General features: G+C 49.1%; 1 protein-coding gene across 4 annotated transcripts; it reads left to right on the plus strand.

The window, feature by feature from the left end:
- On the plus strand, positions 1-26,644 carry Traf2 (TNF receptor associated factor 2). 4 transcript variants are annotated; one of them, XM_048426278.3, is made up of 11 exons: positions 1-76; positions 6,392-6,610; positions 8,132-8,210; positions 8,513-8,611; positions 14,255-14,416; positions 16,639-16,713; positions 18,504-18,578; positions 20,914-21,195; positions 21,583-21,760; positions 25,113-25,261; positions 25,894-26,644. In XM_048426278.3, exons 2-11 carry the CDS (start codon positions 6,423-6,425, stop codon positions 26,110-26,112), a joined length of 1,506 nt encoding a protein of 501 aa, XP_048282235.1. In that variant the 5' UTR covers positions 1-76; positions 6,392-6,422; the 3' UTR covers positions 26,113-26,644. The 4 variants fall into 4 exon arrangements, with proteins under 4 accessions (XP_048282235.1, XP_048282232.1, XP_048282234.1 ...); XM_048426275.3 differs by having other exon boundaries at positions 62-105; XM_048426277.3 differs by lacking the exon at positions 1-76 and adding an exon at positions 97-131.
- Positions 26,645-27,446: the final 802 nt, after the last annotated feature.

Below are 27,446 nucleotides of genomic sequence, written 5' to 3' on the forward strand. Positions count from 1 at the left end.
GGAGCTCCTGGTAGGCTCGTGAGTCTGTCCGTCAGGCGGGACGGGCCGCAGCAGCGGGGGTGGTTCCCGGCGGACGGTGAGTTCCGGGCGCGCGGAGACCGTTGGGTGAGGCGGCGCGGATCTGAGCCGGGGTCGGCGCTCACGGCCGGTGTGGCCGGGGTCAGGCGCGGGGTGGGAGTGGCGGTTGGGGGTCAGATGCGGGGCTGCCGCCGTCGGGGTGGGGGTGGGGTTCGGAGCCGCGGGGCCGGAAACTGAAAGTCGGCGGGAGGGGGGCCGGAAAAGTTCGCGACGTCGGCAGCGGTGCGTGGCTGCGCGCGCGGTCCTGGGCGCTGTGGTTCGGGGTCACGGCCTTACGGTCCCTTACCCCGATCTCGGTCCGGCGCCCTGTCTGTGGGACCCCCAAGCCCCACTTGCGCTTGGGCGAACGCCTGGTCTCCCGGGCCACTTTCACAACCCATCTCCCCACCTGCATCAGCTTTTGAACCTAGGGAGTCAAATTAGGTCTGACACCCCCAGTACTCAGGCGTCGTCCTTTCAGACTCTGACACCCGGCTCCACAACCCACGGACACCCCCTCCCCCTAAAACCTTTCCCTGGTGTCCTTTATATTTTCTGATCTCGCCTTTCTGACCCTCAGGACCTCTGTTTCTCTGGGAGCTATCTTGATGGGATGCCTAAGTGTCAGAGGTTTGGTCTGATCCCAGGGCCCCTTTCTCCTTGAAGCTTGCTTAGTGGATGTTGGGCTTGGTGGACACTCTTTAAGATGGACATGTAACCCCAAGCAGGTAGTGAGGGCATGAGATTGGTTAGAAACCAAAGGCGTGCTCCCTGCAGGCCCTAAATTTGGAGAAGCACAGAGTTGGGGGACTCAGGAAACCTTCAGCCCCATGGACACAGTGCAAGGTCATCTTGCGAGCAGTTCACTAGTTGGAAGTCCTCTGTATCTGGCTACCAGTTGGTTCAGAGAGGTCACACTTGGTCTTTCCACAGTGCCCCATGCCTGTGTGACTAGCTGAGAAAGGGTCTTTAGTGACCCAGAATTAGTGTTACCGGGTAGAGACCCACAACCAATCCTAAATTGGTGTTTAAGTCTTTTAAAAATTAGCTTTATGGCTGTATTCGTGTGTACCACAGCATTTTAAAGCATTGACAAAAGCTTAAGGATTTTTTTTTTCATTATTTGCTTTTTTTTTTTTTTTTGAGACAAGGTTTCTCTATGTAACCCTTACAACTAGTTCTATAGACCAGGCTGGCTTCCCACTCACAGAGATCCTCCTGCCTCTACCTCCCAAAAGCTGGGATTAAAAGTGTGCACCACCACCACCGACTCAAGGATAGTTCGTGTGCACAACTGGAAGGCTGAGCGCTTCCAGCTGTAGTGTCTCCCTGACACGTCTGTGAGATGTTGATGTATTCGCTGTTTTTTTTTTTCCTCCTCTGGGGACCCTCCCCCAATTACTCCTGTAACTGGACAGACTAGCCTCTGACAATGCAGGCTGCCGGGAACCCTATTACTCTTTCCTGTTTGCCGGTCATCATGGGGCAGACTTGGTCCTCAGCACCTCTGCACACCTGATGGCTGATGAGAGCCTGGAAAAGTCTGGGCAGCGACTGGAGTGAGGCCGTGCGCGTGCACGTCCAGTCTCACTGGCTCCTGGGCTGCAGCACATGGGGCGCTTTCCGACAGAGCCCTCCAGGAACCTCTGGACTGTGATTCCTCCTGCACATAAAGGAGTCGCAGCCTGGGCTGCACCGCGCGCAGAACGGCAGCAGTCAGCTTGGAGAAGGCCCTCTTCCAGGAAGGAAGTGTGCTTCCAGGAAGGAAGTCCGTCATCTCATTGCTGTTTCAGGGGTTGGCTTGGGGTTTCCTTCTTGACAGTGGGATGCCCATGTGTTGTTACGTAAATTGTGAGTCTGCCGTGGCAGGTGGATCCCATAGGAAGTTGTGAACTTGTACAGGCATGGACAAGATAACCTGGAGAAGAAAAAAAATCTAGAAAAAACCTGCCATAGGTCCTGCCGATTACGCCAAAGATGGGGTGTGCAGCTTCAAGGCTTATGTTGGAAAATTTCCCCTGTTTACTGGCCCTGCCCCTTTCTAGAGATGGTGGAGGCTCCACCTGGATGCCACACTGGGCATCCGTCACACTACTGTACTGTGCTTGTCCTGCTGCTAGCCTAGAGAAGGAGACCAGTGAATGCGCTCCGCACCGAGAACCTGGGACCCGGGTGGGCAGTGTCGTTGATGTCTGGGGGCAGGTTGTAATTTATGTGGATGGGAAATGGAAATCTGAGCACAGAAAATCAAGGATTTGGAATTTAGACAGCAGGCACATGACCCAGAGTTGGGGTGCTCTGTTTAGAGCAGAGGGCATGGGTTGGGGATGAAGTGAGTTTGTGACAGACTGGGCCAGTTGTCATAGAAAGGGATTTTGTGCTGTGTGCCACTGGGTGCCAGAGTTAGCTGCTGACTGTCTAGTTATTGATGTGACTACAGCCATCAGTGGAAGGCGACTTCCCTAGTAGCAGCCAGGAGGGGAGAGCTGTAGAAGCTGGCTCCCCTCCTTCCTCTTTTAGCTCTGTACTTGCCTACTGACAGCCAGTCCTGGGAGTAAGGTGCTAGCAGAATGGGCATGGTGCAGACCTGAAAGAACTGGTGGAAGCTGGGGTGGGCAGACAGGTGGAGTTGGGGCAGCTTTACCTTTCGTGACCAGAACTGGGAAGCCATTGAGGTTCTGAGCTGAGTAGAGGCTCAGACTTCATGCTGTGATAAAGGTCCCTCTGGCTCCCAGGAGGCCACAGTGGCAGCAGGAAGCTATGAAGTCAGGGCTGGAGCTATCCATTTGTTGTTTGAGTGTTGAGGTCCTAACAGAACTCAGGCGCTCCATTCACAGGTGAGCGAGAGAAAGAGACAGACAGACAGACATTTAAACCTAGATCTGGAGCTGGGTAGTCGTGGCACACCTCTTTAATCCCAGCATTCAGGAGGCAGAGGCAGGCACATCTCAGTGAGTTCAAGGCCAGTCTGGTTTACAGAGTAAGTGCCAGGATAGGCTCCAAAGCTACAGAGAAACCCTGTCTCAAAGCAGGAGAAAGGCTTGCTGAGGGGCATATCTGGGAGAAGTGATAGACAGGGAGGTTAGAGCCCAACTGTGTGTCGTGGCCTTTTTTTAAATGAAAACATTTTCTTACTTGGCCAGGTGGTGGTGCCCGCTTTTAGTCCCATCACTTGGGAGGCAGAGACAGGTAGATCTCAGTGAGATTGAGGCCAGCCTGGTCTACAAAGAGAGTTTCAGGTCAGCCAGTACTGTTGTTACACAAAGAAACTCTGCCTCAAAAAACAAAAAATAAAATACAGTTAAACCTGCCCTACATTCCTATCTTTCTGGTTGTTTAGTGCCAGCTGGGGCTTTTGTTTATTTGTTTTGTGATGTGGTGTCTCACTGAGCTCAGGCGCTAGTGAGTTTCCTCCCACAGCGCAGATGCACGCGTGAGGCTAGGAGACACAACCACCCCGAGAGTGAGGCAGAGTCAGGTTTGCCCTCCTGCTCAGGGCCATCCACCCTGGTGGGCGCTTAGATGTCGGTTATACATATGCTTTATGAACTTGGATGTAGGCATCATTAAGTTGTATATGCAGAAGAATTGAGTGAATGTGGGCGCGTGTGAGCAGTGTCCTGCGGGTTAGGGACGCCCAGCAGCCTTGTCTTGGTGTCCGTACAGGAGCTCTGTCAGGTCCCCTTCAGGAGTCTCAGCCTTAGACATCAGTGTGCCTCTTTTGTAAAGGCTACTCCGTGAGTGTGTGGGGTCATTGTGTTGCTTACTGGTTCCCCAGTGTGGCCAGGGGGAGATGACCTGCTGTTTGTAATGCTGTAGTTGTGTATACTTGAAGATCTCAAGGTGTTCTGAGTTAAAATTCTTTCTGCTTGGGCTCTCTGTTAACTACTCCTGTCTAGGTGCAGGTGAGAGACTTCTTTCCTCTTAGAGATGTACAGATAGAACAGAGTTCTCTTGCTTTCAGACTCAACACCCTCAGCCAAGGGTTGGTTCACAGAAACCGGTCATGCTGGTGCCTGGCATCTGAAAAACAGTTGTTGAATGAGAAGAAGGTGACAGATGGCAGCTGTCACTGGTGCATTGTGAATGACGTGGGATTGTTTTAGTATGTGTAATCAGAATCGAGGTACACAGTACAAGTAAGCTGCTTGTAAGTAGCAGTCATCTTTTAATGACTGCTGCGATGAAAGCCACACTGGTGTGTATCCCCGCATGTCCTGTTGGTGCCTGGGGCTCTAGCACCCGACTACCAGCAGAGGCCAGTGACATTGTGTTTGAAGAAGGGCCTAGGGCTGGAGTGGTTGGGAGCAGTCGGAAGCAGTGGGGTCAGGGCATGGCCAGTGGAGTGGTTTACAGTTGTCTCACTTCTGAGTGTGGCTCGACACTGTGGTGGTGGGGTGTTTGGGATCGGTGTGAAGGAGAACAGGGCAGGGTGTCCACCAGACGAGGCAGGATTGGCCAAGGGTTGGGCAAGGAGTGGGCTTAATGTGTCCCTGGTGAGCAGCAAGTAACCCTGAGTGCAGTGGGCAGGGACGGGGGGCGGGGGGTGTCTTGGCAGACTGGCCAGTAGACCTAGAACCAAGTGACTCAGGCTGTGGAACTAGACCCACACTCTGTTTCTCTCACTGTAGCCTTCCACCAGTTCTTTGACTGCTAGATAGGGCCGTGTGCATGCCAGGATGTGAGTGCCGAAGGCTTGGAGGGCAGGCAAGTCAGTGGGGCCAGTGCTGCCGTTGTTCCTGGAGCCTGGGAATTGCCTCTGGTATTTAAATGTGGGAATGATTCTGAGAGGCAATTTGTTAAATGAAACATGACTGGGATTTTGCTGGGAAGAGAGGACTCTGGAAATGCTGCTGCTCCTGCTGCTATGGCCTCCCTGCCTTCAGCACATCTCTGATACCACACACTTCCTAGTCTGCATCCCAGGGCACGTAACCCACTTCTTCCTTAAGCTCAGCTTCTGAAACTGAACCCGATCTTGGCAGCTAAGACCCTGGAGGTCCGTGTCCTCCCACCCCATACCCCAGACTTCTTTGCCCTCATTGGGACTGGCCTGCTCTTCTGAGTGAGAGCCAGCGGTCTTCCCACACTCTTCTCAGAGGCTGAGGAACCCTGTTTGGCAGAAAGTATGGTTAGCAGCTACCCTCAACGTTTAGGCTGCTTTGGACATGGAGATACGCAAGGAGGTTGTCACTGGAAAATGGTGTACTCCAGGTACGAGAGGCCGCTGGAAGACGTAGAGGTAGCAGGTTGCTACTTCAGGTAGTCCAGGCCTCTTCACACCTGCCTCAGCCTGGGTAGGCCTCTTTTCCGGGGCTCCTGAGTGTGAGGGCTCCCAGAGTGCTACCTGAGAAAATGGGGAAGCAGAAGGCCTGACTTTACTCTGGGAGTTGAGAGGGAACCCAGTGGAGGCTGCTGTGCTGGAGGATGAGGGAGGAGCCTGGGGCTGGAGAAGAGGAAAACAGGGTGGGGCAGGCAGGGGTAGTTCTTCTGGTATGGCGGGTGATGCTTAGAGGAGGGAAGAGAAATGGGCTCTAGTTGGCTGTGAGTGAAGTGTCTTGGCGAGGATGGCAGGTGACATGAAGAGGGAGGGGCTCTGCAGGTTGTGGGCTCAGTGCAGTGCGTGGAGAACTGATATCAAACAGGGAACAGTGATTAATGCAGACTGACCGTGTCTCACGCCCAGGTGAACGCCTCCAGGGCACTGTTTGGGACCTAAGGACTGCCAGCCTATGGTATGCTTCAGAAGCCATCTGCCATCTTAGAACATGCTCATTGTAGGGACCATGGTTGTAGGGTGGAGGATGCTGATTGGTTTCTGCAGGAAGTGCTCCAACCAGGATCGATTTGATGCCAGAAAGTAGGAAGCTCATGAATTGGATAGTTACTGTGGGTGACATCAAGTCTCTTGTCACCTTATTGTCATCTCTTCCCATATTTGTAGAAGATTTGTTTGGCTTATCTTCAAGGCTTCCCAGAACTCTAAAATCTTGTTTCTTAGATCCTCTTTCAAGATCAGTGTAGTGACCCAGGCACCTCACCATGTGCCTCCCTGGTGTAGACGCCACCACCTTCCTTTTCCCTCTGAAGTGGTAGTTCTTGTAACTGTGGGTTGTGACCTCTTTGAGGGTGGAAGACTCACAGGGTTGCCTGAGACTATTGGGAAACAGATATTTGCAATTCATAACAGTAACAAAATTACTATTATGAAGTAGCAACAAAAATAATTTTATGGTGTGAGGAACTATATTAAAGGGTTAAAGCACTAGGAAGGTTGAGAACCACTGCTCTAGAGGATTCTGAATTGAGGTGTGATGTGGTCTGTTTTCTTTAGGGCTTTGTGGTGTGTGGGGGTTAAAACTCACATGGCTGCAGCCAGTGTGACTCCCCCTGGCTCCCTAAACCTGCTGCAGCCTGGCTTCTCCAAGACCCTCCTGGGGACCAAGTTAGAAGCCAAGTACCTGTGTTCAGCGTGCAGAAACATCCTACGGAGGCCCTTCCAGGCCCAGTGTGGTCACCGCTATTGCTCCTTCTGCCTGAACAGCATCCTCAGGTGTGCATGGCATGCTGCCCGAGTGGGCAGGGGCAGGTGGGTGGGTCTGATGTTAGACTGCGCTATCTAGTATGGTGGTTGTTAGTACAAATTCTCCTTGGATTCTGGAGGCTTAGCCCAAACTAAGAAGGTAAAATTTACCACTTAAAGCCATTGATTGTAGCTGGGTATAGTGAAACAGAATCCCAGCACTTAGGAGGCAGAAGCAGGAGGATCTCTGAGCTCAAGGCCATCCTAGTCTACAAGTGAGTTCTAGGGCTACATAGACTTTGCCTCAAAAAAAAGAAGTAAGAATTTAGAATTGATCTTAGAAAGGTATGATAGTGTGTTCTTGTTTCCAGCTCTTGAGAGGTGGAGACTGGAAGCAGATGTTTGAGGTCATTCTTGGCTACATAGTAAGTTCAGAATCAACCTCAGAAGTCAGAGAGATGTCTCAGTGGGTGAAGGCACTTGCTGCCAAGCCTGATCCCCTGAGTTTGAGCCCAGTGATCCACACACAGTGAAAGGAGGGAATTCCCACATTGGCCTCTGACCTCTCCCTGAATGCCTTGGTACATGTTTACATATACAATACATTTTTAAAATGTAATTAAAAAATTAAAAATGTAACAGTGGGGCTGAGTAGAGAGATGGTGAAGTGCTTGCTGTGCAGTATGGCTTGGGTTTGATCCCCTCCACCCATGTGAAAACTTGGGCATGGTAATATGTGTGTATAGTGACATCATATGCCTGGAGACAGCGATAGGAGGATTCTTGAGGCTCACTGTTTAGCCTAGCCTAATCTGCGCGCTCTAGGTCCTGGTGAGAGTTCTATCTGAAAAAAGGTGAATGGTACCTGAGAAGGAGCACCTGATATTTGACCTCGGCTTACACATACACATATATGCACCTGTATTCACACGTGCATACATTCTTGCACACAAATGAAAACATAGGTTATATATTATTTTTGGACATGTGAATTTAAGTATAATCCATTATTGTTGGTTTCACAGGCACAAGAAAGTTCACTGTGAGGATTATAGCTCCCTTAGGCTGCTCTGGTGGATGCATTGAATGTCATGTGGGTGGGTGGCAACGGTATGGAAGGCAGCAGTGCATGTGGGGAAGACAAACACACCCACGGTTTCTGCCATGTGTTTGGAGTGTCAGCTTCACCAGAGAGCCAATGCCTTGTTCACAAGTGAAAGAAATGGAGACTGGAGTTGAGGCTCAGCGATAAAGCACTTAACTTACCTTGCGTTCCCAAATGCTTTGGTCCCTGAAGTCACAAATTCAAAAAGAAAAAAGGAAGAAATGAGTTGGACTTGCAAGTTCAAGCCACGATACCCTTTTCTGCATTTGAATCTTCTCATTTGTAGTTTTTAAAATATCGTGCAGTTGACATACTTGTTTGATCAAAGATGAGAAAAATTAAGAATCAGTGGTGTGGAGCTGGATTGCGGGCTGAGCCAACAGTGCTCAGTTAATTTCTGCAGCAAATTTTGCAGTGGGATTTTCTGTTTCCTTTGTTACCACTAGCTCTGGGCCTCAGAATTGTGCTGCCTGTGTCCATGAAGGCCTGTATGAAGAAGGCATTTCTATTTTAGAGAGTAGTTCGGTAAGTACACTGTATTGAGTTAAACAAGTCAAAATGAACAGAAAATATTTAGGAATTTTGTTTAGTAACATTGGTAACAGAATGAGAAGTTGGGAGCGAGGAGTGGCCTCTCATGATTGGTTCGGGGTGGAAAGATTGGGAAGCAGAAGCATGGCTTAGCTGGTCCTTTGTTATATTCTGCTCCGTGTGCTGGCTCAGGAGGATGGCCCAGGTTGTTTTGGGTAGGGTCTCTGATCTAGATGTTGCTTCATAGGCAGTAGGGTGCTGGGAGAAGGTATAACCCAAGAATGTTTCTGTTCCAGGCCTTTCCAGATAATGCTGCCCGCAGGGAGGTGGAGAGTCTACCAGCTGTTTGTCCCAATGATGGATGCACCTGGAAGGGAACCTTGAAAGAATATGAGGTAGAAAGGCATTTCTGTTTTGGCCTGGTGGCTGAAATTTGCTGGCATGTGTGTCTGTGTGAGAGTATTGACTACTGGAGCTGCAGACAGTTGTGAGCTGCCTGCCATCTGCGTGCCGGGCATTGCAACTGGGTCCTCTGGAAGAGCAGTCAGTGCTCTTAACTTTTGAGCCATCTCTCCAGCCCCTACAAAATAGTTCTTACAGAAGCCGTTCTCTACTCCTGCTGGAACTGGCCTGGCTAATGTATGTGAAAAAAGCGTTGCTCCTTAGAAGTGTCCCTTTCTGTGAGTGAGCTGCCACATGACTGCAGTCCCAACACTTTGGAAGCTGAGGCAGGAGAATCAGGATTTACCTGGCCTACCTAGTGAACCTTTGTGGTTTTTTGCTTTTGTTTGTTTGTTTTGGTTTGGTTTTTGAGATGGTTTCTCTGTAGCTTTGGAGCCTGTCCTGGAACTAGCTCTTGTAGACCAGGCTGGCCTCGAACTCACAGAGATTCGCCTACCTCTGCCTCCCGAGTGCTAGGATTAAAGGCGTGCGCCACCACTGCCCGGCTTTTGTTTTATCTCTTTGTTTTATTTTATTTTGTAAGAGTACCTTTTCTGAAACCCAAATAGTGCAGCTTAGGCCTATGCCATAGAGCTTGTCTCTTCTTTCCATGTCTCAGGTTCCAGCTCTACCCCAGAGGTACAGCAGGTTTGGAGGTACCTTATGTAAGGAGCTAGTGCCATGTTAGCCTTGGTAACATCACATTTGCTTAGGTTGCAGATCTCCTTTGTTGGAAACTGCAGCTTCTAAGGTCAGTGAGATCCTGTGTTTTATATCATACCCACAAGATTTTCTTTTTGTTAGTTGTTTTCTGGGTTTGTTGGTTTTTGTTTTGTTTTTGTTTTTTTGAGACAGAATCTTTCTCTGTAGCCCTGGTTGTCCTGGAATTCACAAAGATCTGCCTGCCTCCTGAGTACTAGGATTAAAGGCATGCACTATCATGGCTAACTCATAAGGGTTCTCTTGTTTTGATTTGTGTTGACACTGGAAATTGTTCAAGTACTGGGTATATTTGTTATGTGGTCACGGAAAGACATCTAACAGGTAGTTGCAGAGGAGGTATACAGATAGTGTGGTGTAGTGGGATGTTAGTGTGAGCCCCGCATCACCTTTACGCATCTTCAGTTAACCCTGCATCACAGAGACCAGGTGATTAGGTAGGCCACTGGGGTCCGTCAAGTTACTCACTCTTCTTTGTTGGCCAGTCAACAACCTTCAAAAAGGTTTTGTCTCAGCTAGACATGGTGAGATACACCTATAATCCCAGTTCTTGGGAGGCTGAGACAGGAGGACCATATGAGTTCAAGGGAAGCCTGGGCTGCTTAGTGAGACCCTGTCTCTTCTGCGCTCTGCCATGTGTGTATGGCTACATGTCCCATGTCCTGTTGATTGATGACACTTTGTGATCCCGGGCTTTGGGTTTCATTTTTCTAGCTGAACAGTTTGGACTTCACTTGGATGAACAAGAAACTGTAGTCTTATTTTCTAGCAGGGTGTCAGGGCCTGGTCAGGCCATAGCCACAGTATATTCTTAAAGTGAAATGCCTAGTGCTATCTCGGAAAGAGATGGCCCCGAGGAAAGTAGGGTGGATGCAGGAGAATTTGGTGTAGGGAACGGGGACCCTATGTAACATTTTGCCCTCGAGGATGTTTGAGAGACCCCCTGGGGCAGGTGAAAAATAGTTCCCAGTTCTATTAGACTCTAGATTCCTCTGGGATTTCTGTGGCCCCAGGCCTGTGGTAATAGAGGTCAGTGGCTGTGTGGGCCTCTGACTGATGGTTAGGGACTGCAGCCAGGCTATGGGCTTGGTGCCATGTGGCTTTGCAGGCATGCAGGCTGGAAAGTCCCTGGCTGCACCCTTCGAGAGGTCTGGAAAGTCCCTGAGATGAGCTGGGTTTGGTCACGTGGGAGTGCAGGCACAGTTTTGCCTTAGCTGATTTTATTGATAAAAACTTCTCACTGGTGGCAAATGTCACAGACCAGGACAGAAATTATCTACTGTGTGTAGTCATTACCACCTTTGCAGATAATCCTGTCTCTTGCTTGTCACACATCTGTTTATTTCTTGATTTTTTTACTGGAAACTAAGATTGTGACTACAACATTTGTCTTATGGTTTGAATTATTTAAAATGTCTGGAAAGTTGGAGAAAAATCCTGTTTAGCCTTAGCTTTGTTTTTCCTTTATGGTGAGGCCTGTTGTTCTGAAAACGGATTGACAGCGCTGTTAAAATCTGCTGTCTCAAAGGCAAGGCGTGCACTGCATACCTGTTTTCCCGCACAAGGGACGACAAAGTCTAGGCAAGCCTGGTGTCTGCGTCATAAGTTCCAGACCAACCAGGACTACAAATACTCAGGAGCACCTGGCACTGGGAGGCAGGTCTCCTAGTGTCCATGGCCATTGTATTTTCTTTTTTTAATCTTTTTATGTGTTTTATCTGCATGTGTGTATGTACACCACATGTGTGCCTTGTGCCCAAAGAGGAACCAAAAGGTGGCACTGGATCTCCTAGAACTGGAGTTAAGATTGGTTGTGAGCCCCCGTGTGTATTCTGGGGGTTGAACCTGAGTCCTCTGTAAGAGCAGCAAGTGCTCCTAACTGCTGGAGTTATCTCTCCAGCCCCACAATTATGTGTTCTTAAGAAATTCAGTTATAGCCAGATGGTGGTGGCACACTCCTTTAATCCCAGCATTCAGGAGGCAGAGGCAGGCGGATCTTCTGTGAGGTCGAGGCCAGCCTGGTCTACAGAATAAGTCCCAGGACGGCCAGGGCTACACAGAGAAACCCTGTCTTAAAAAACAGCAAAACAAACAAAAACCTGGAGAAAAAAAAATCAGTTATGTCAACTGTATTTGTTTAAGATGTTCAATTTAAATTCTGGTTGAGTAATTGGATTGTGTCTGCCAGAACTGGTGGGGAAACGGAGCTTTGTCTTTGTTGCCTGAGTGTGTTGGTGCCACGTGTGTCTTCTGCCTGTGACTGTTTGAGCTCAGGACCCGAGGACCGGCATCTGGTCTGCCCCAGAACCCATCTGAAAAAGTCAGGATGGCAGCATACTCCCGTCATCTCAGTGTTGGGGAAGTAGAGACAGTAGGGTCCCTGGGTTTGGGGACTGACCAGCGTAGACTAGTCAGTGAGCTCCAACTCAGGTCATTCTCAGGACCTGAATTCAGCTGGAAATTGAAGCACTCATGCGGGCATTGAACCCAGGGCCATGAACATACTGGGCTGGGCGGTGGTGGCACATGACTTTCATCCCAACACTCAGAGGCAGAGGTAGGCGGGTCTTTGTAGTCTTCAGAGTGAGTTTCAGGACAGCCAGGGCTGTTAAGACAGAGAAGACAGAGAAACCCTGTCTCGAAAAAGAAAAAAAAAAAACAAAACACAGCACATACTCTACTATTGAGCCATTCCCACATTCCCAGCCCAGGATTACAGGTTCAAGGCCATCCTCAGCTACATAGAAAGTTTGTGGTCAAGAACAAATTGCTTAAGATCCTATCTCAAAAACATAGGGCAACTTTGAGGCAAGTCATTGCTGGGCTCCCTGGTGCCCACCAGGCTGTCAGCTGGCTCGTCACCCTTGTTTCCCATGGGGATTGTGTCAAAGCAAGTCTAAGCTACCTTTTCATTTTTTTATTTCTTTTCTAGTATAGAGGGTTGAATCCAGGACTGTGCATTCTAGGCTTTTTACTCCCATATGTACAGCTTTGAGTATTTTATTTGTGTGTGAATGGGTGTGTATGTACATGTGGAGGCCAGCCAGAGGTCAGCCTTGGGTGTTGTTCCTCAGGAGCCGCCTTCTTTATTGAGAAAGGGTTTCTTACTGACCTGGAGCTCACCAGTCAGGCTAGGCTGGCTAGCCATCTTACCTTAGCTTTGTTTTCCCAACATTGGGGTTGCAGAGTACGCTGCTCTATTCAACTGAGCCATCTCCGCAGCCCTAAGTCGTATAGAGCCTCTTAGCTAAATTGTAATTATTTGTGCTTTAGTTTTTATGCTCTGTAAACTGTTACAGCATAGTAACTCCTCCCGAGGCCCCTCTTTTTGCTTTTTATAACCAGGAGTTATGGGAGCGTGGCACATAGCACATCTGTGTTCCTGTGTGTCCTGTTGTGGGGGTGCCCAGCTTTCAGACCTAGCATGCCTTTCCTTGTCTAGAATCCCGCCTCTTCCTGGGGGTTGAATGAGGGCTCCTCGCCCCGTCCTCTCAGAACAGACTCTGAGCTGCAGCCTACATCTTGATGGCCTGGCTGATGGTCCTCCTGCCCTGCTCTGGACTTGCCTTCAGCCTCAGGAACTTAACCTCTTGCCTATTAACCTTCTCCTGGCAGTTTTCCTCTTGTTTCTTCTGTGAGCTCAGTGAGATGAGCCAGGTCCAGGGGGGCGAGTCCATAGCAGGGGCAGTGGGGTAAAAGTTTCCAGAGGCGGAGGTATCTATTAATGGAGAGGGAGTTAGTGTTTAGAAAGGTGAGAGTTTTATGAATGAACAGTGGAGGCTGCATAGTGTTGAGTGTGCTTCCTGTACTGACCTATGTGCTCAACGTAGGGTTGACGCACATCTTTAATCCCAACTCTTGGGAGGCAGAGGCAGGCGAATCTCTTGAATTTGAGGTCAGCCTGGTCTAAAGAGACAGTTCTAGGACAGCCAAGGCTACACAGAGAAACCCTGTCTCAACCTGCATCCTCCCTGAAAAAAATATATATTCAGGAAGGGAAAACAAAAAGATAGCTTAGACAACCTCTATGCTATGTTTCTCTGGTAACTGTGTGTCTTAGTGTCTTATTGTTGCGAGGAGACAGCATGACCAAGGGAACTCATATAAAGAAAAGCATTTAACCGGGGACTTGCTCATTGCCCTGTCTCTCCTGGTTTATAGGTAGGATGTCCCTGTATTACTGCTCTTTGGTCGACTGGGAGGCACAGTGCATCTATGTCATGGTTTGCTCCTGTTCAGTGTGCTGGGCTGGGGTCCAGGGTAGTCTCTTGTGGATCAGTCTGGCCCTTCACAGCATAGATCTCAGATGTACATCCTGTACATTGATAACAGCTGGCTCTAGGCTGGCCTTCCAACATCTTGGCCTGGCTATTTATGTGGTACGTTAGGCCTTCGCTAGGTAGCCATGCCCAGAGCTGCAGGTGTTGGGAGCCATGTAGCTACTTTCACACGATCTCTGTCTCTCTTCTATGTCTTTCGTCTCCCACCTCCACTGTAACAGTGACGAGGTCAGAACTGGCAAGATCTGCAGCATGGCCCCGCTGTGTGTTTGTCTATATACTGGAGAACAATGTACTTACTTAGTTGGGAGCTGACACAGGGAGGGGTAGGTGTCATGGGTGCATAGTTGAAGAAGAAAGTATCCTTGGGGTACCACCCACACAGAGACCAGCTGCAATGGAGCAGCTCAGTCTAGTACAGCTAGGAGTCAGCATCCCTGGTTTCTGAAAGTGGGAAGAGGGTATACTGACCTGCGTCTGCATAGTGAGCAATCTTGAGGAGGTGGGCAGGATTACATGGAACTCCAAGCAACTTGCACGTGCAGCAGCTACCCGCAGGGTCTGCATACTATCTTCATATACCTCCTTTTGTTGCAGAGCTGCCATGAAGGACAATGCCCATTCCTGCTTACCGAGTGTCCTGCATGTAAAGGCCTGATCCGCCTCAGCGAGAAGGAGCGTCACACTGAGCAGGAATGCCCCAAAAGGAGCCTAAGCTGCCAGCACTGCAAGGCACCCTGTAGCCGTGAAGACCTGGAGGTGCGCTGGCGGGTACAGCCTGGGTGGCAGTGTCTATAACCTGGGCATTCAGCTAGAGTTTGCTGCCATAGGTGGAGTTTGCTTAGCTTCTTCTTTATACGGGTTTCCATGGTGCCATGGGGGTTAGAAGGTCCTTGGTGGGACTTGGCTTCGGTATGTGATTACAGTAAAGAGTACTTGTTGCTCTTCTAAAGGAACTGGGTTCAGTTCACAGCACCCACATGATGACTCAGTAATCCATAACGCCAGTTCCAGGGATCCAGTGCCCTTTTCTGACTTATGTGGGCACCAGGCAAGCATATGGTTTACCAGACAAAACACTCATACATATAAAATAAATAAATCTGGAAATATATACATGTATGTTTTGAGACAGGTTCTCATCTGTAGCCTTGGTTGGACTGGAATCTGCTGTGTAGACCAGGTTCAAACTCGCAGATCCTCCTGACTCTGTCTCTCAGGTGCTGGGATTAGTGGCTTGTCCTACCATACAGGACTGAAAAAAAATTTCAAGTACTTTTCTTGTTTTGTTTGTTTTTCAGGACAGGGTTTCTCTGTGTAACCCTGGATGTTCTAGAACTCGCTCTATGAACCAGGCTGGCCCCGAACTCAGAGATCCGCCTGCCTCTGCCTCCCAAGTGCTGAAATTAAAGGCATGAGCCACCACCGCCTGGCTAGTTTCAAGTGTTTACAATTGCGTGAGTTAACTCATAATCCCAGTACTCAGGACCCCACCTCCCCCAAACAAGAAAAATGTGTCTTTCAAGAAAATTTGAAGCACAGCAGGTAGAGGAAGCAGCACTGTGACTAACCAGCTGTGTGTCACTCCTCCATCAGCAAGTCTTGACTGTGTCATTTCGTCTGTGGGGGTTTGGGATTATCAGTAACAGTTTGCCACGGCCTTCACAAGGGCCTGAGATAATCTCTTTCCAAAGAGAGAAGGTTTATCTTGATTTTAGAGTACGTGATAGGCGCCAGGTGGTGGTGGCACACGCCTTTAATCCCAGCACTCAGAAGGCAGAGGCAGGGGGATCTCTGTGAGTTCGAAGCCAGCTTGGTCTATAAGAGCTAGTTCCAGGGGCTGGAGAAATGGCTCAGAGGTTAAGAGCACTGACTGCTCTTCCAGAGGACCCGGGTTCAATTCCCAGCACCCACATGGCAGCTCACAACTGTCTGAAAATCCAGTTCCAGGGGATCTGACACCTTCACACCAATGCACATAAAAATAAAAAGATAAATAAATCATAAAAATATTAAAAAAAAAAAAGAGAGCTAGTTCCAGGACAGGCATCAAAGCTACACAAAGAAACCCTGTCTCGAAAAACCAAAAGAAAAAAGAAAAAAAGAAAGAGTAAGGGACTCAGAGTTTAAGGCCAGTCTGGTCTACAAGAACTAGTTCCAGGACAGACTCCAAAGCTGCAGAGAAACCCTGTCTTGAAAAACCAAACAAAAGAGAAAAAAAAAAGAAAGAAAGAGTAAGGGACTCCGTTTCCCCTTTGAGGGCATGTTCCCAGTGGCCCTAGAATCTTCATTTGGCCACACCTTTTGGATTATATCACATGCACACCTATGCTAGGGACTAAGCCTTTAGTGTGGAGATCTCTGGGGGACATGTCCAAGGCAGAACATATCTATAATTTAACAGTATTTGCTCTGTCACTTTCTGGCTTGTCCGCATTCTCGCTGTGAGACTGTTCACTTCTGTTGGAGTCAGGGTCATCAGTATCTCTTTTTCCAGTCCTTTCTCAGTTGCCTGCTGTGTTTGCTCTCCACATCCTGGTGTTGGCACTGTGTTCCTCTGTTGTATGATCAGGCCAGACAGTCATCTGATGTTGGGCACTCTGTAGTAGCATATCAGGGTCTCTCTAAAAGGTAATCTGGCTGTGCTGTGGGGCCACGTGAGGATAATCTAGTCTGGTTCTGTGGAAGTCCTGCACAGTCATTCTGTCTCTACGTAGACCCTTTGTTCTCTTCTTTCTTGTGTTCTCTGGAGGCTGTAGAGGAAGAAGAAAGTCCTGCAGTCTGATTTTGTAAGGGTGCCTACAGAATCTCATTCAGTGTTAAACACGGCTTCAGAGAGGATCTGAGGAGCCATGTGTACATCAGTATCCTCCTAGATGCTGGCTGTTGTCTTGAGCAGTTCATGTGTCCCCGCCTCCTTCTCCTTCACTGCCCTGTCCTGGTGTTGGCATCCCCATCTAATGTGTCTGTTTTTCTTTTAGGTGCACTATGAGGTCTGCCCTAAGTTCCCCTTAACCTGTGATGGCTGTGGCAAGAAGAAGATCTCTCGGGAGAAGGTAAAGCAATCCCTTCCATTTTCTGAAGTCCATGGGTGCTAGACCTGATGGCCAGTGGTGAAGGTCTGTCATTCGGGATAGTTTGTGACCTGCTTCCCAAAGGGAGAATAGCCACAAAGTGAGACTTACTTGCTATCACCTTAATGGGCATATTCTGGGGCATAGTGACTAATCCTTCAATGTTCATTTGGATTTTTTTTTTTTTGTCATTCATTTATTTTGAGACAGGGTCTCATTATATATCCCTGGGTGCCTAGAATTTGCTATGTAGACTAGGTTGGCCTTAAAGTCATGGATTTGCCTTCAAGGCACGTTTCACCCTGTCTGGCATTCCCCTACCCCCATCCCTACCAGGGTTTCCTGTGGCCCTGGCTGACCTGGAACTTAATGTGTAACAAAGGATAACGTTGAACTCCTGATCCTCCTGCCTCCAACTCCCAAGTACTAGGATTGTAGGTATACACACACAGTCATGGTTTGTGTTGTTACGATTGGCAAGTTCCTTTTTTGGGAGTGGGGGGGGGCATGTAGTGTTGGGATTGGATTCAGGGCTTCATGCTTACCAAGCAAACTTTCTACCGTTGAGCTGGGCTTCCTTCTTGTTGACAAAAAAATATACCTCTCACCACCAGGAAATAAGTAGTTTATATTTTAGTTAAATACAAATGACCATGGGGACTCCAAATAGTAAAATTTTTGGTGTATAGCCCTAGCTGGAACTCATTCTGTAACCAAGCTGGTCTAGAACTCACAGATCCACCTGCCTCTGCCTCCCAAGTGGTGGGATTAAAGGTGTGCTCCACCATGCCTGGCTTATTATTTTTAAATGATGTATTTATTTTTATTTCATATGCATTGGTGTTTTACCTGCATGTATATATGTGTGAGGGCTTCAGATCCCCTGAAACTGGAGTTAGAAACAGTTATGAGTCGCCATGTGGTTGCTGGGAATTGAACCCAGGTTCTCTGGAAAGTCAGCCAGTGCTCTCAGCCTCTGAGCCATCTCCAGCCGCCTTCACTCTCTTTTTTTTTATGTTGAGTTTTTCACAGGGCAAGCCTGACCATGCTTGCTGCCTAGAATGGTAGGTGAAAAAAAATAACTCCTTACCCTCACTGGATCTCAAAGAGGTGGTCTTTCTCCTTCCCTTGCCAGACATGTGGCCTTGGTTGTGTGTGAAATGTTTGTGTTCAGTGGAGTGTGTGCTTAGGTTTCATGTGTTCATCAGTAGTCCTTTTGCCCTGTCCTGTCCCTCCATAACACAAAGGACTGGCCTGTTTTTACGCTCTATGCTTATGAATCTGAATGTTCTACCTGAGGCCCAGGTATTCAATATTGTCTACTTTCAAGACTGACAGAAGTGCTGGGCAGTGGTGGCGTACACCTTTAATCCCAGCACTCAAGAGGCAGAGGCAGGTGGATCTCTGTGAGATCTACAAGAACTAGTTCCAGGACAGCTAGGATTGTTACACAGAGAAACCCTGTCTCAAAAAAGCAAAAAAAAAAAAAAAAAAAGAAAAAAGGCCTGACAGACATAACAGCTGGCTTTTTTTCTGTGTGGCATGGATTTCACCCAAAACCAGGAGCTAGACTTTTCCACAGCAGTCCTGAAATATCTGCTTCCCAGTGACTAACAGTGGAAGAGGCTTGTTTTAGGCCCGTAGGGTGCCACTAGTGGTTTCTTTTGTTAATTCTGAATTGATCAGTACATTAAGCAAATGGCCCAAGTGAGGTAGGGGGAGACCCTTAGTAATGACAATGACGCTGGTAACTTTATCTCCTGATCCTTCAGTTTCAGGACCATGTTAGAGCATGCAACAAGTGTCGGGTTCCCTGCAGATTCCACACCGTGGGCTGTTCTGAGATGGTAAGTCTGCTGTTAGGGGCTAGGGACCTGGCTGGGTCTTTCTGTTATGCTAACCTGTCTCCAGCCTTGGCATCTCCTAGGTTCCTCAGCCTCTCTGGTATCTCCCCTGACTATCTCTCAGTAATCCTTCTTCCTGCCCTCAGGTGTCCAGGCTTACTCCATGAAAATCTCTAGGTGGCTTTGATCACTACCTATCTCTGAGAGTACCTAAATATATATGCTTCTGACATGAGCCTCCCTTCTGACATGATATCTGATGGACACCTTAGAAGTACACTTTGAAGGGGGAGGGAAAAGGGAGGCGGGGAAGAGGTGGAAATTTTTAATAAATAAATAAATAAATAAAATTTAAAAAAAAAAAAAGAAGTACACCTTGACCTTCTAGTTCCTTGTTCTCCACCCTCTTCCCATCTTTCCCAAGGGAAAAAAAGCACATTGATTGCTCAGTTGTCTGGCTAAAGCCCCAGTGCCTCGTGGTCTGCAAGATCCTTTTCTTGTCTCATATTCACATAAATAATAATAAATCCTCGGCTGTTGGCAGATGGCTCCTGTCCCTTCAACTCCTGTCTTGTTGCTTCATCATCTGCTGGAGACAGGCTTCCTGTGTTGGTTGGGCACCTTCTGACCGCTCTGCTGCTCTGATCTGTTAAAGCAAGATATGACTTGACCAGATCCTCCTGTGGCCCCTCAAAATTTAATTCACAGTTACCATAGTCTCTCTCTCCCAAGACGGCTGGCCTCTGCCCTGGTCACTGACCTGGCTATCCTTGAAGAAGCTGACTTCTCCCCACCCTAACCCTTTGCCTTGCTATGCTTCTGAGGACTCCTTCTGGCCTCCACAGGTCCCTGTCCACATGTGCCCCTCTGTTCGTGCAGACCTGCCCCTCCCTCACTTTCATCCTGCACAAGCTATTTCTCCATTTATTGTCCCTCTTTATCTGTACAGTGGGAGCCCCTGGACATTGTTTCCCACCGTGACTCATGACCATGTGCTGGTCCAAAGGGCCTGTAGGGTGTGTACATTAAGGGTAAGAGAAGGCAAGCTGAGGATATGGTGTCTGGTGACACAGCATCTCTCTCCTCTTCTGTTGGAGGTGGGGATAGTTGCTACCTCCATTTCAAAACAACTGAGTTCCCTGCAGAAGGTAGTAGCCGAGTTGCTGTCACCTTGGTCCTGGGCCTTTTCAGTTCACAAAGCTCTAGCTTTGTGGTGACCATGCTGGCCCCTGCAGGAGAAGCCACTGAGCAGATGGCATGTCCTTTTGTGTTCATCTTAGTTCCAGCTGCCTCCTGCCCTGTGAGGTGTTTCCTGCTGGGCCTCCTGTCATCCAGGTGCCTGTGCCTCCAACTGGGACTCAGGTGTCTTGGTGTTTTTTTACTTATGTTTTGTAAATGTTTTTATTACATTCATTTTGTGTGTTTGTGTGTGTAAGTCCTGGAATCCATATGAAACCAATGGACAGCTTTCAGAGTTGGTTCTGTCCTTCCAGCATATGAGTCCCAGGGGTTAAATTCAGGTTATCAGGCTTGGTGACAGCACATTTACATGCTAAGCCATCTTGCCAACCTTGGTTTTATTTTAGGTTGGGCTTGAGTTTTGATTTTTGATGTTTTGTTTTTGTTTTTGAAACAGATTCTTACTATGTAGTCCAGGCTGTTCTTAAATTTAGTATGTACACCAGGCTGGCCTTGCGCTCATAGAAATCCATCTGTCTCTGCCTTTTGAATGCTGGAATTGAAAGCATTTGCCACTGTGCCTTTTTATTTTTCTTAATTAGCATACAGTGTAATGATATTATTGTAATTTTGAAGTCTAACTTCTTAAAATTGTTTACACAAAGGGCTAGAGAGATGGTTCAGCGGTTAAGAACACTAGCTGCTCTTCCAGAGGACCTAGGTTCAGTTCCTGGCACCTATATGGCAGCTCACAACTGTTGTAACTTCAATTGCAGGGGATCAGACACCATCACACAGACATACATGCAGACAAAACACTAATGTGCACAAAATAAAAATAAGTACACCACTTTAAAAAATTGTGTGCACAAGTTTGAAAATACTTAGTTGTATCTTAGTTACTTTTTATAATTGTTGTGTAATGACACCATGACTAAGGCAACTTTTAGAAGAAAGAGTTTATTTGGGACTTAACAGTTTCAGAAGGGTGAAGTCCATGACAACCATGGTGGGCAGCTTGGCAGCAGGCAGGCATGGTGCTGGAGCAGTAGCTGAGAGCGTCTGTCTGGAGATAACAACCACATGTCCCTCAGCGCAGTGTGGCCACGGTGCCGCACCGCCTGGGCTGGTTCTGTACAAACGCTGTCCTGTCCCACAGGTAGAGACTGAAGAGCTGCAGGCCCATGAGGTGCAGAGGCTGCGGGAACACCTGGCCATGCTGCTGAACTCATTCCTGGAGTCCCCAGCCTCACAGGGAAGCCAAAGCCAGGTGGGGCCGGAGCTGCTGCAGCGGTGCCACACTTTGGAACAGAAGACGGCCACCTTCGAGAACATTGTCTGCGTCCTGAACCGGGAGGTAGAGAGGGTGGCAGTGACTGCAGAGGCGTGTAGCCGGCAGCACCGGCTAGACCAGGACAAGATAGAGGCCCTGAGTAACAAGGTTTGTGCCTAGCGGGGATAGCAAGTTCTGGATCTCTGGAGCCTGTACAGCATAGAGCTCCTACACTCCATGACTTGGACTTTGGCCTCTTGCTTTCTGATTCTTATGTTCTGAGAGACTCAGCCATAGGATTTGATGGGCTAGCGAGGCCTAGGAGGACAACATCAGTCATGTGATGTGCTGGGTTGCTGAAGCTCCTGGGTACATGGAGGCCCAGAGCCTTCTAAGTGAACTGGAACATGTACCTCATATTTAGGGTGTAGCTCCTGACAGAAAAGACTCCAGAGACTTCCAAAGGCTAGCAGTGTGGGAATGGGAGCTCAGGGTGCATGGAATATAGCAATTAGGTCCCTGCCTTATCAAAGTTAAGTGGTCTCTGCTCTGCAGGTGCAGCAACTAGAGAGGAGCATTGGCCTCAAGGACCTGGCCATGGCCGACCTGGAGCAGAAGGTCTCAGAGTTGGAAGCATCCACCTATGATGGAGTCTTCATCTGGAAGATCTCAGACTTTGCCAGAAAGCGCCAGGAAGCTGTAGCTGGCCGTACACCCGCCATCTTCTCCCCAGGTGCCATTTGTGGTCTTCCCGTCTGCTTCAGAGGCTGTGTGGAATGGTTCTCTGGCTGGGGCAGGGCACATACTCAGCTGGCACCAGGAGTGTCTGCATCTTCTTGAGAAGCAAATTGGGCAACATACCCTACTCAGTTGGGAGTCTATAGGTATGAGGAGCTGTTGGGTGCCAGGCTATATGTGTATAGAGTATGCCCCTTGTCACCTGCAGATGAGTCTGGTGACTTTTGGGTGAATAAGGAAAGACAGACCTTTCCAAGCAGGGCCATGGCTCCAAACTTGCCTGACTCCCAGTTTCCGTTTTGGTATTTGCTGCAAGCAGGGAGCCTGTGAGGATGTTCCTCACTCTCCTTTCTCATATCCACCTGCAGGGTCTTGGTAGGGGTGCTCTTAAGCTTCTCGTTAGGGTACCACTGGGAGCTGAAGAGGAGAGTGTGTGTTCCTGCAGGGTACAGTTTGCTTCCCTTGTGCTCCTTTCTTTGCACTCTAACCATGCCACTGTGCCTACCTTGCTGTGTTCTTCACAGTTCCCCTGTGTGTCTGTAGATGTGCCCATAGACCGTGTGATGGCCCAGGCCTTTGTCTTTGTCCCTTAGTATCTTCTCCCTGCTCAGCCACTTCATAATGTCATCACCTGTCAGAAAGGGCTTACTTTTTGGGGCTGGAGAGATGGCTCAGTGGTTAAGAGCATTGCCTGCTCTTCCAAAGGTCCTGAGTTCAATTCCCAGCAACCACATGGTGGCTCACAACCATCTAAAATGAGATCTGATGCCCTCTTCTGGCCTGCAGGCAGACACACAGACAGAATATTGTATACATTAAAAAAAAGAAAAAGAAAGAAAGAAAGAAAGAAAGAAAGAAAGAAAGAAAGAAAGAAAGAAAGAAAGAAAGGGCTTACTTTACAAAACTGCTACTGCAGTAGAGGTTCTGAGACCCTCTCCTACCGGATTAGCCTTGACACTCGCGGTTCCTCCCTTGCTATGGAAGACTGAGCACTCCACTCAGCTCTGTAGCATGTCCTCACAGCGGCGTCAGCAAGGGCTAGAAGTAAACAAGCCTAGAGACCCTGTCTTCTCTGTTTTAGGGAAGAGCTCAAGGGACACGTGGGCAGCCTGGAGTGCCCGATACTATTTCTAGACTTGGGTAGTCTATGTTGGCAGTGCCTCTGCTTGCAGGTGATTTAGTAGGTGGTAGCCGGTGGAGTGTGCAGGCTCAGGTTACAGGAATTCCACAGGGTTCCATAGTGAGCGTGGTAAGGGAGCCTGAGGAGCCCATATCCTTTGCAGCAGTCTTCATGGGGCCGTAGACAGGGAAAGCTTTCTGTGTGAAAGCGCTGCTTTGGATATGGTTGGTCACCCATGTAGCAGGCAAAGGCTACAAGGAACAGGGGAGGCAGTTTTAGCACTGCATTTGGAGCCTTGCTGCAGAGGCTTAGCTCTGGTGGGTCAGCGGAGCATGGACAGTCTTGTTGCCATGAGGGTCACTGTAGCAGGCAGCCTTTTGGGAGCAAAACCACCTGAATACTGTGCTGTTGAGCTCTCCCTTGAGAGGATACACTTTGACTCACAGCTCCAGAGGTTCCAGTTCAGGGTTGCTCAGCCACTTTGCTTTGATTGCAGCACATCACGGCTGCTGTCTCCTTCAAGGGCACGCCCTCAGGGACTGAACACCCTCTCCAGGCAGCAATAGACATTTAATGCTCCATGGGGTGGAGCATTGCAGACCCACCTATAACTCTGGCACATGTAGCTGCTGAGTTCTACAGTAGGCCAGCTTCATGTGGAAACTGAAAAGCTGGATGTCTGACTTCATAGACGGGTCCTACCCCCAGGGCAGGGAGACCAGTTTGATTTTCCTTATTTTTGTTGAGAGTCTCGGTTGATAGGTCCACCTCTCCCGGGGGCCCTCTCTCTCACGTGGTCCACCTCTCCCAAGGGCCCTCTCTCTCACATGGTCCTCCACTCATCTCAGTCTCTTAGAAACAGCCCTCACAGACACTGGGGTTAGTGCTGCCCCAGCCCTCTAGCTGTTCCCTGACCCAGTCAGCCTGACACTGAAATTAATCTTCACAGTCAGCCATTTACATGTTTTGCTTGCACTCAGCAGTATGTTGCGTGTCTTTTACTGGGTTTCACACTATATCCCACAGCCAAGGTGGCCTTAGATTTATTGTGTTGCCTAGGCTGAACTTGTACTCGTGTTGGGAAGCTTGTCTTACACAGCCTTAACCGTGTTCTGACTGTTTATTACCTGTAGAGCAGTGGTTCTCAATCTTCTTAATGCTGTGACCCTTTATGTGTTCCTCATATTCTGGTGACCCCAAACCATAAAATTAATCTTGTTACTACTTCCTAACTGTAATTTTGCTATTATGACTCATGTGTAGGATATCTGATACACTATCCCCAAAGTGGTCACGTCCCACAGGTTGAGAACCACTACTGTAGGGGCTGAGGGACATTGACTGCTCATGTGCATTCCTGCTCCTCAGTTGCTTGTGCTGAGGCAGGCTTGGGTTCCTGTGGCCTGCACTCCCTTTATAGCTTGCTGAGGACCTCAGCTACCATCTTTTTGCCACCGTAGTTTATCATTGTTAATTCTAAGGGGAGGTTGCAGCAAGACGGCTCACTGGATTTGTGAAACTGGTCTCTGGAATCCACATTAAAAGTTGTAGGAGAGGCCAGGCGGTAGTAACAGAAACACATGTCCTTTATCCCAGCACTGGGAGGCAGAGGCAGGTGGATCTCTGAGTTCAAGGTCAGCCTGGTTTACAAGAGCCAGTTCCAGGACAGCTAGGACTGTTAAACAGAAAAACCCTGTCTTGAGGGGCGGGGAAAGAATAGGAGAAGTCGAGCATTGGTGGCACAGGACCACACAAAGAAAGTGGTAGGAGAGAGCCAGATGACACGGGCCTTTAATCCCAACTCTTGGGAGGCAGAAGCAGGTAGATGAGTTTGAGGTTAGCCTGATCTATATAGTGAGTCGTAGGAGTTCCAGACTACCTAGAAAGACCTTATCTCAAAAAACTGGAAGAAGAAAAGTGCCTCTACACAGCTGTCCTCTGGCTTCTACATACATGTCATGGCTCACCTGCTCCTTCTGGAGTATTGCATGTGAGCATACATACTAGGAACTTTTCTGAAGAGACAGAGTAGTAGGATTTGGAGTTGGGGCCTTTCCTGAGCTGCATGGCAAAATTGTCTGGGGGCTGGGAGGTTTCTTCTGAGAGGAAGATCTTCCCTTGGTATTTCCCAAAAGCTGAAAGATTACGTTTTCATGTCGCTGAGGGTGGACTGCAAGTGAATGAGCTGTGTCCTGCCCTGTCCTCACTGGCCTTTTCCATACTTCAGCCTTCTACACAAGCAGGTATGGCTACAAGATGTGTCTGCGTGTCTACCTGAATGGCGATGGCACTGGACGGGGAACTCACCTGTCTCTCTTCTTCGTGGTGATGAAAGGTCCCAATGATGCCCTCCTGCGGTGGCCTTTTAACCAAAAGGTATGAAAGCCAGCTCCAGGATCCTCAGGGGAATCTGTGAATAAGGTTGGGTACAACTTCCAAATAGCCAGGTAGTCCAAGACAAAGTCTGTCCAGCCTGGGCCTGTTGGGTGGTGGGCTCCAGTGGTTTCTTGCAGCTGGTGTGACACACACACCTGGCTTCATGACTGACGTGTGTGTGAAAGTCTTCTGGGGAAGTATGCTTCAGCGGAAGGAGTGAGGGTGTGACTGTTTAAAACCAGAGTCTGCCTTAATTAAGGAGCTAAACTTCCATAGACCAAGATGGACTGAGGACAGTCCCTTCACTCAGAGCAGGCGGTGAGGTCTAGACCATTCCGTGGCCTGCAGTCAGACCCCACTCTAATTGTGAAGTGCTTCCAGCAAACTTCAGGATCTCGGCAAGAAAATGTCTGTAGATGAACGCTAGAAAGGAGCAACACCCGGGAACACGGTGTGTAGTACTAAGCTTTAGCCTCGATTTCCAGATGCTACCAGCATGGGCATGTGCTGTTCCCAGGCGAGAAGCTGGACGCACTGTGGCCAGTATCTAGTCCCACTGCTGTGGGAGGCAGGATAGGACTGATGTGGGGTTTTCAGGTGACTCACGGGCACATGGTTTCTTTCCTTCTCAGGTAACATTGATGTTGCTGGACCAGAACAACCGGGAGCATGTCATCGACGCATTCAGGCCTGATGTTACCTCATCCTCCTTCCAGAGGCCTGTCAGTGACATGAATATCGCCAGTGGCTGCCCCCTCTTCTGTCCTGTGTCCAAGATGGAGGCCAAGAATTCCTATGTGCGGGACGATGCTATCTTCATCAAAGCTATTGTGGACCTAACAGGACTCTAGCCACCCCTACTATAGCAGCTCAGTGAGGAGCTGCCACACTGGGCCAGGGCCCTGCCACACATGGGTGGGCAGGCTTGGTGCGAGTGCTGGGAAGGGCCTCAGCCTAAAGCCAGTCACCAGCACATGGAAAGGCAGGAAGGAGCCTCCAGTTGGTCCTCAACTGGTAGACTGAGTGGACGGTCCATTTAGCTCAGGGTCCTTGTGGAACCAGCTGGTGGGGTCTTGTCGGCTTTCCAGTAGAAAAGCTCTTGCTTTTCTGTGTGGGGAAGGGAGAGGCCCTTGGCTGGGGTACGCAGAAAGAGCCTCTCGAGAGCTTCAGAGCTACACCAGCGGCAAGAGTTGACCTTGCCCACTCTGACTTGTGGAAAGGAGGTAGGGGCTGCGCAGGAGAAGGGCATCCACCCACAAATCATAGCCCAGGAAAGAAGCCCTCTGAGACGTAGGCACACTGGAGAGGAGCCTGCCTGGGCTGCACAGCCCTGCCAGGTGGCCTGTATTGAGGAGAAGTGATTAAACTATTCGGCGTCTGTGACGAGTGGTGTTTATCTGACTCTAGGTTGCCTGCTGGCTCCAGCCCAGGTAGTGGTGACCCTGTGGGGCCTCTGCTTTTCTCTCCACATTGGCTGTCTCTGTTCCTTATACCCTTTGAGCTCCCAAGGCTCCATGTGATCACTGCATCATGGGTCTGCCTGGGTAGAGGTAAAGGGCTGACATTTGGTCTGGTCCATGTACAGGGTTTTTTCCTCAGGTTCTGGACTGGTTCGCTCTTTGGACTGGGGTTGGAGTGGAGACACTATGGTCTGGGTCCTGGGCATCTTTGTTAGTCAGAAGGGATATCCAGTCTCCCTCAGTTCATTTTCCAGTCACCACAGTAGGAAATGGGGAGGCACCAGCTCAGTGAGCACGCTGCCCTCCCGACCTGTTGGTGTTCTCTTCTGTCTGAGTTTCTGCACCAAACAGAAGCAGCATGGGATGGTATCATGGCAGAGAACTGGCCTCACCTGACGCCCTGTGGCTTGCTGGTGGAGGACACAGCTTGTCCTTTTCTCCTGCGTTCCTAAGCTGCCTGTCACCTGTAGCCCCAGGAGAGGTGGGGTTGTATGGTTATCCCTTAGGTATTTTGTACTTGCTCCGAGAGAACTGCATCAAGGCCTTACAGCATATAGCATGTGGGCAGTGCCTCTCCCTACAGCTTTTCACGAGGGCTGTGTGTGACCTGTGTGTCTTATGACTTGTACTTCTCTGAAGACTCTGGGCATCTTTACCAGATTATTGCTCTGGGATTTCTCCATAGGAATAGGCCATTTCTGTCCATTTTTTAACTTACTTTTTTC

This window comes from Myodes glareolus, chromosome 21, assembly GCF_982192425.1.
Source record: "Myodes glareolus chromosome 21, mMyoGla1.1, whole genome shotgun sequence".
Taxonomy (NCBI): domain Eukaryota; kingdom Metazoa; phylum Chordata; class Mammalia; order Rodentia; family Cricetidae; genus Myodes; species Myodes glareolus.

Excerpts from the sequence above, each read along its gene's own strand:
- Traf2 (XM_048426278.3), top strand. The coding sequence starts at position 6,423 with ATGGCTGCAGCCAGTGTGACTCCCCCTGGCTCCCTAAACCTGCTGCAG. Across the intron at positions 16,714-18,503 it reads AGAAGATCTCTCGGGAGAAG|TTTCAGGACCATGTTAGAGC; the intron begins GTAAAGCAATCC and ends CTGATCCTTCAG. Across the intron at positions 18,579-20,913 it reads CCGTGGGCTGTTCTGAGATG|GTAGAGACTGAAGAGCTGCA; the intron begins GTAAGTCTGCTG and ends CCTGTCCCACAG.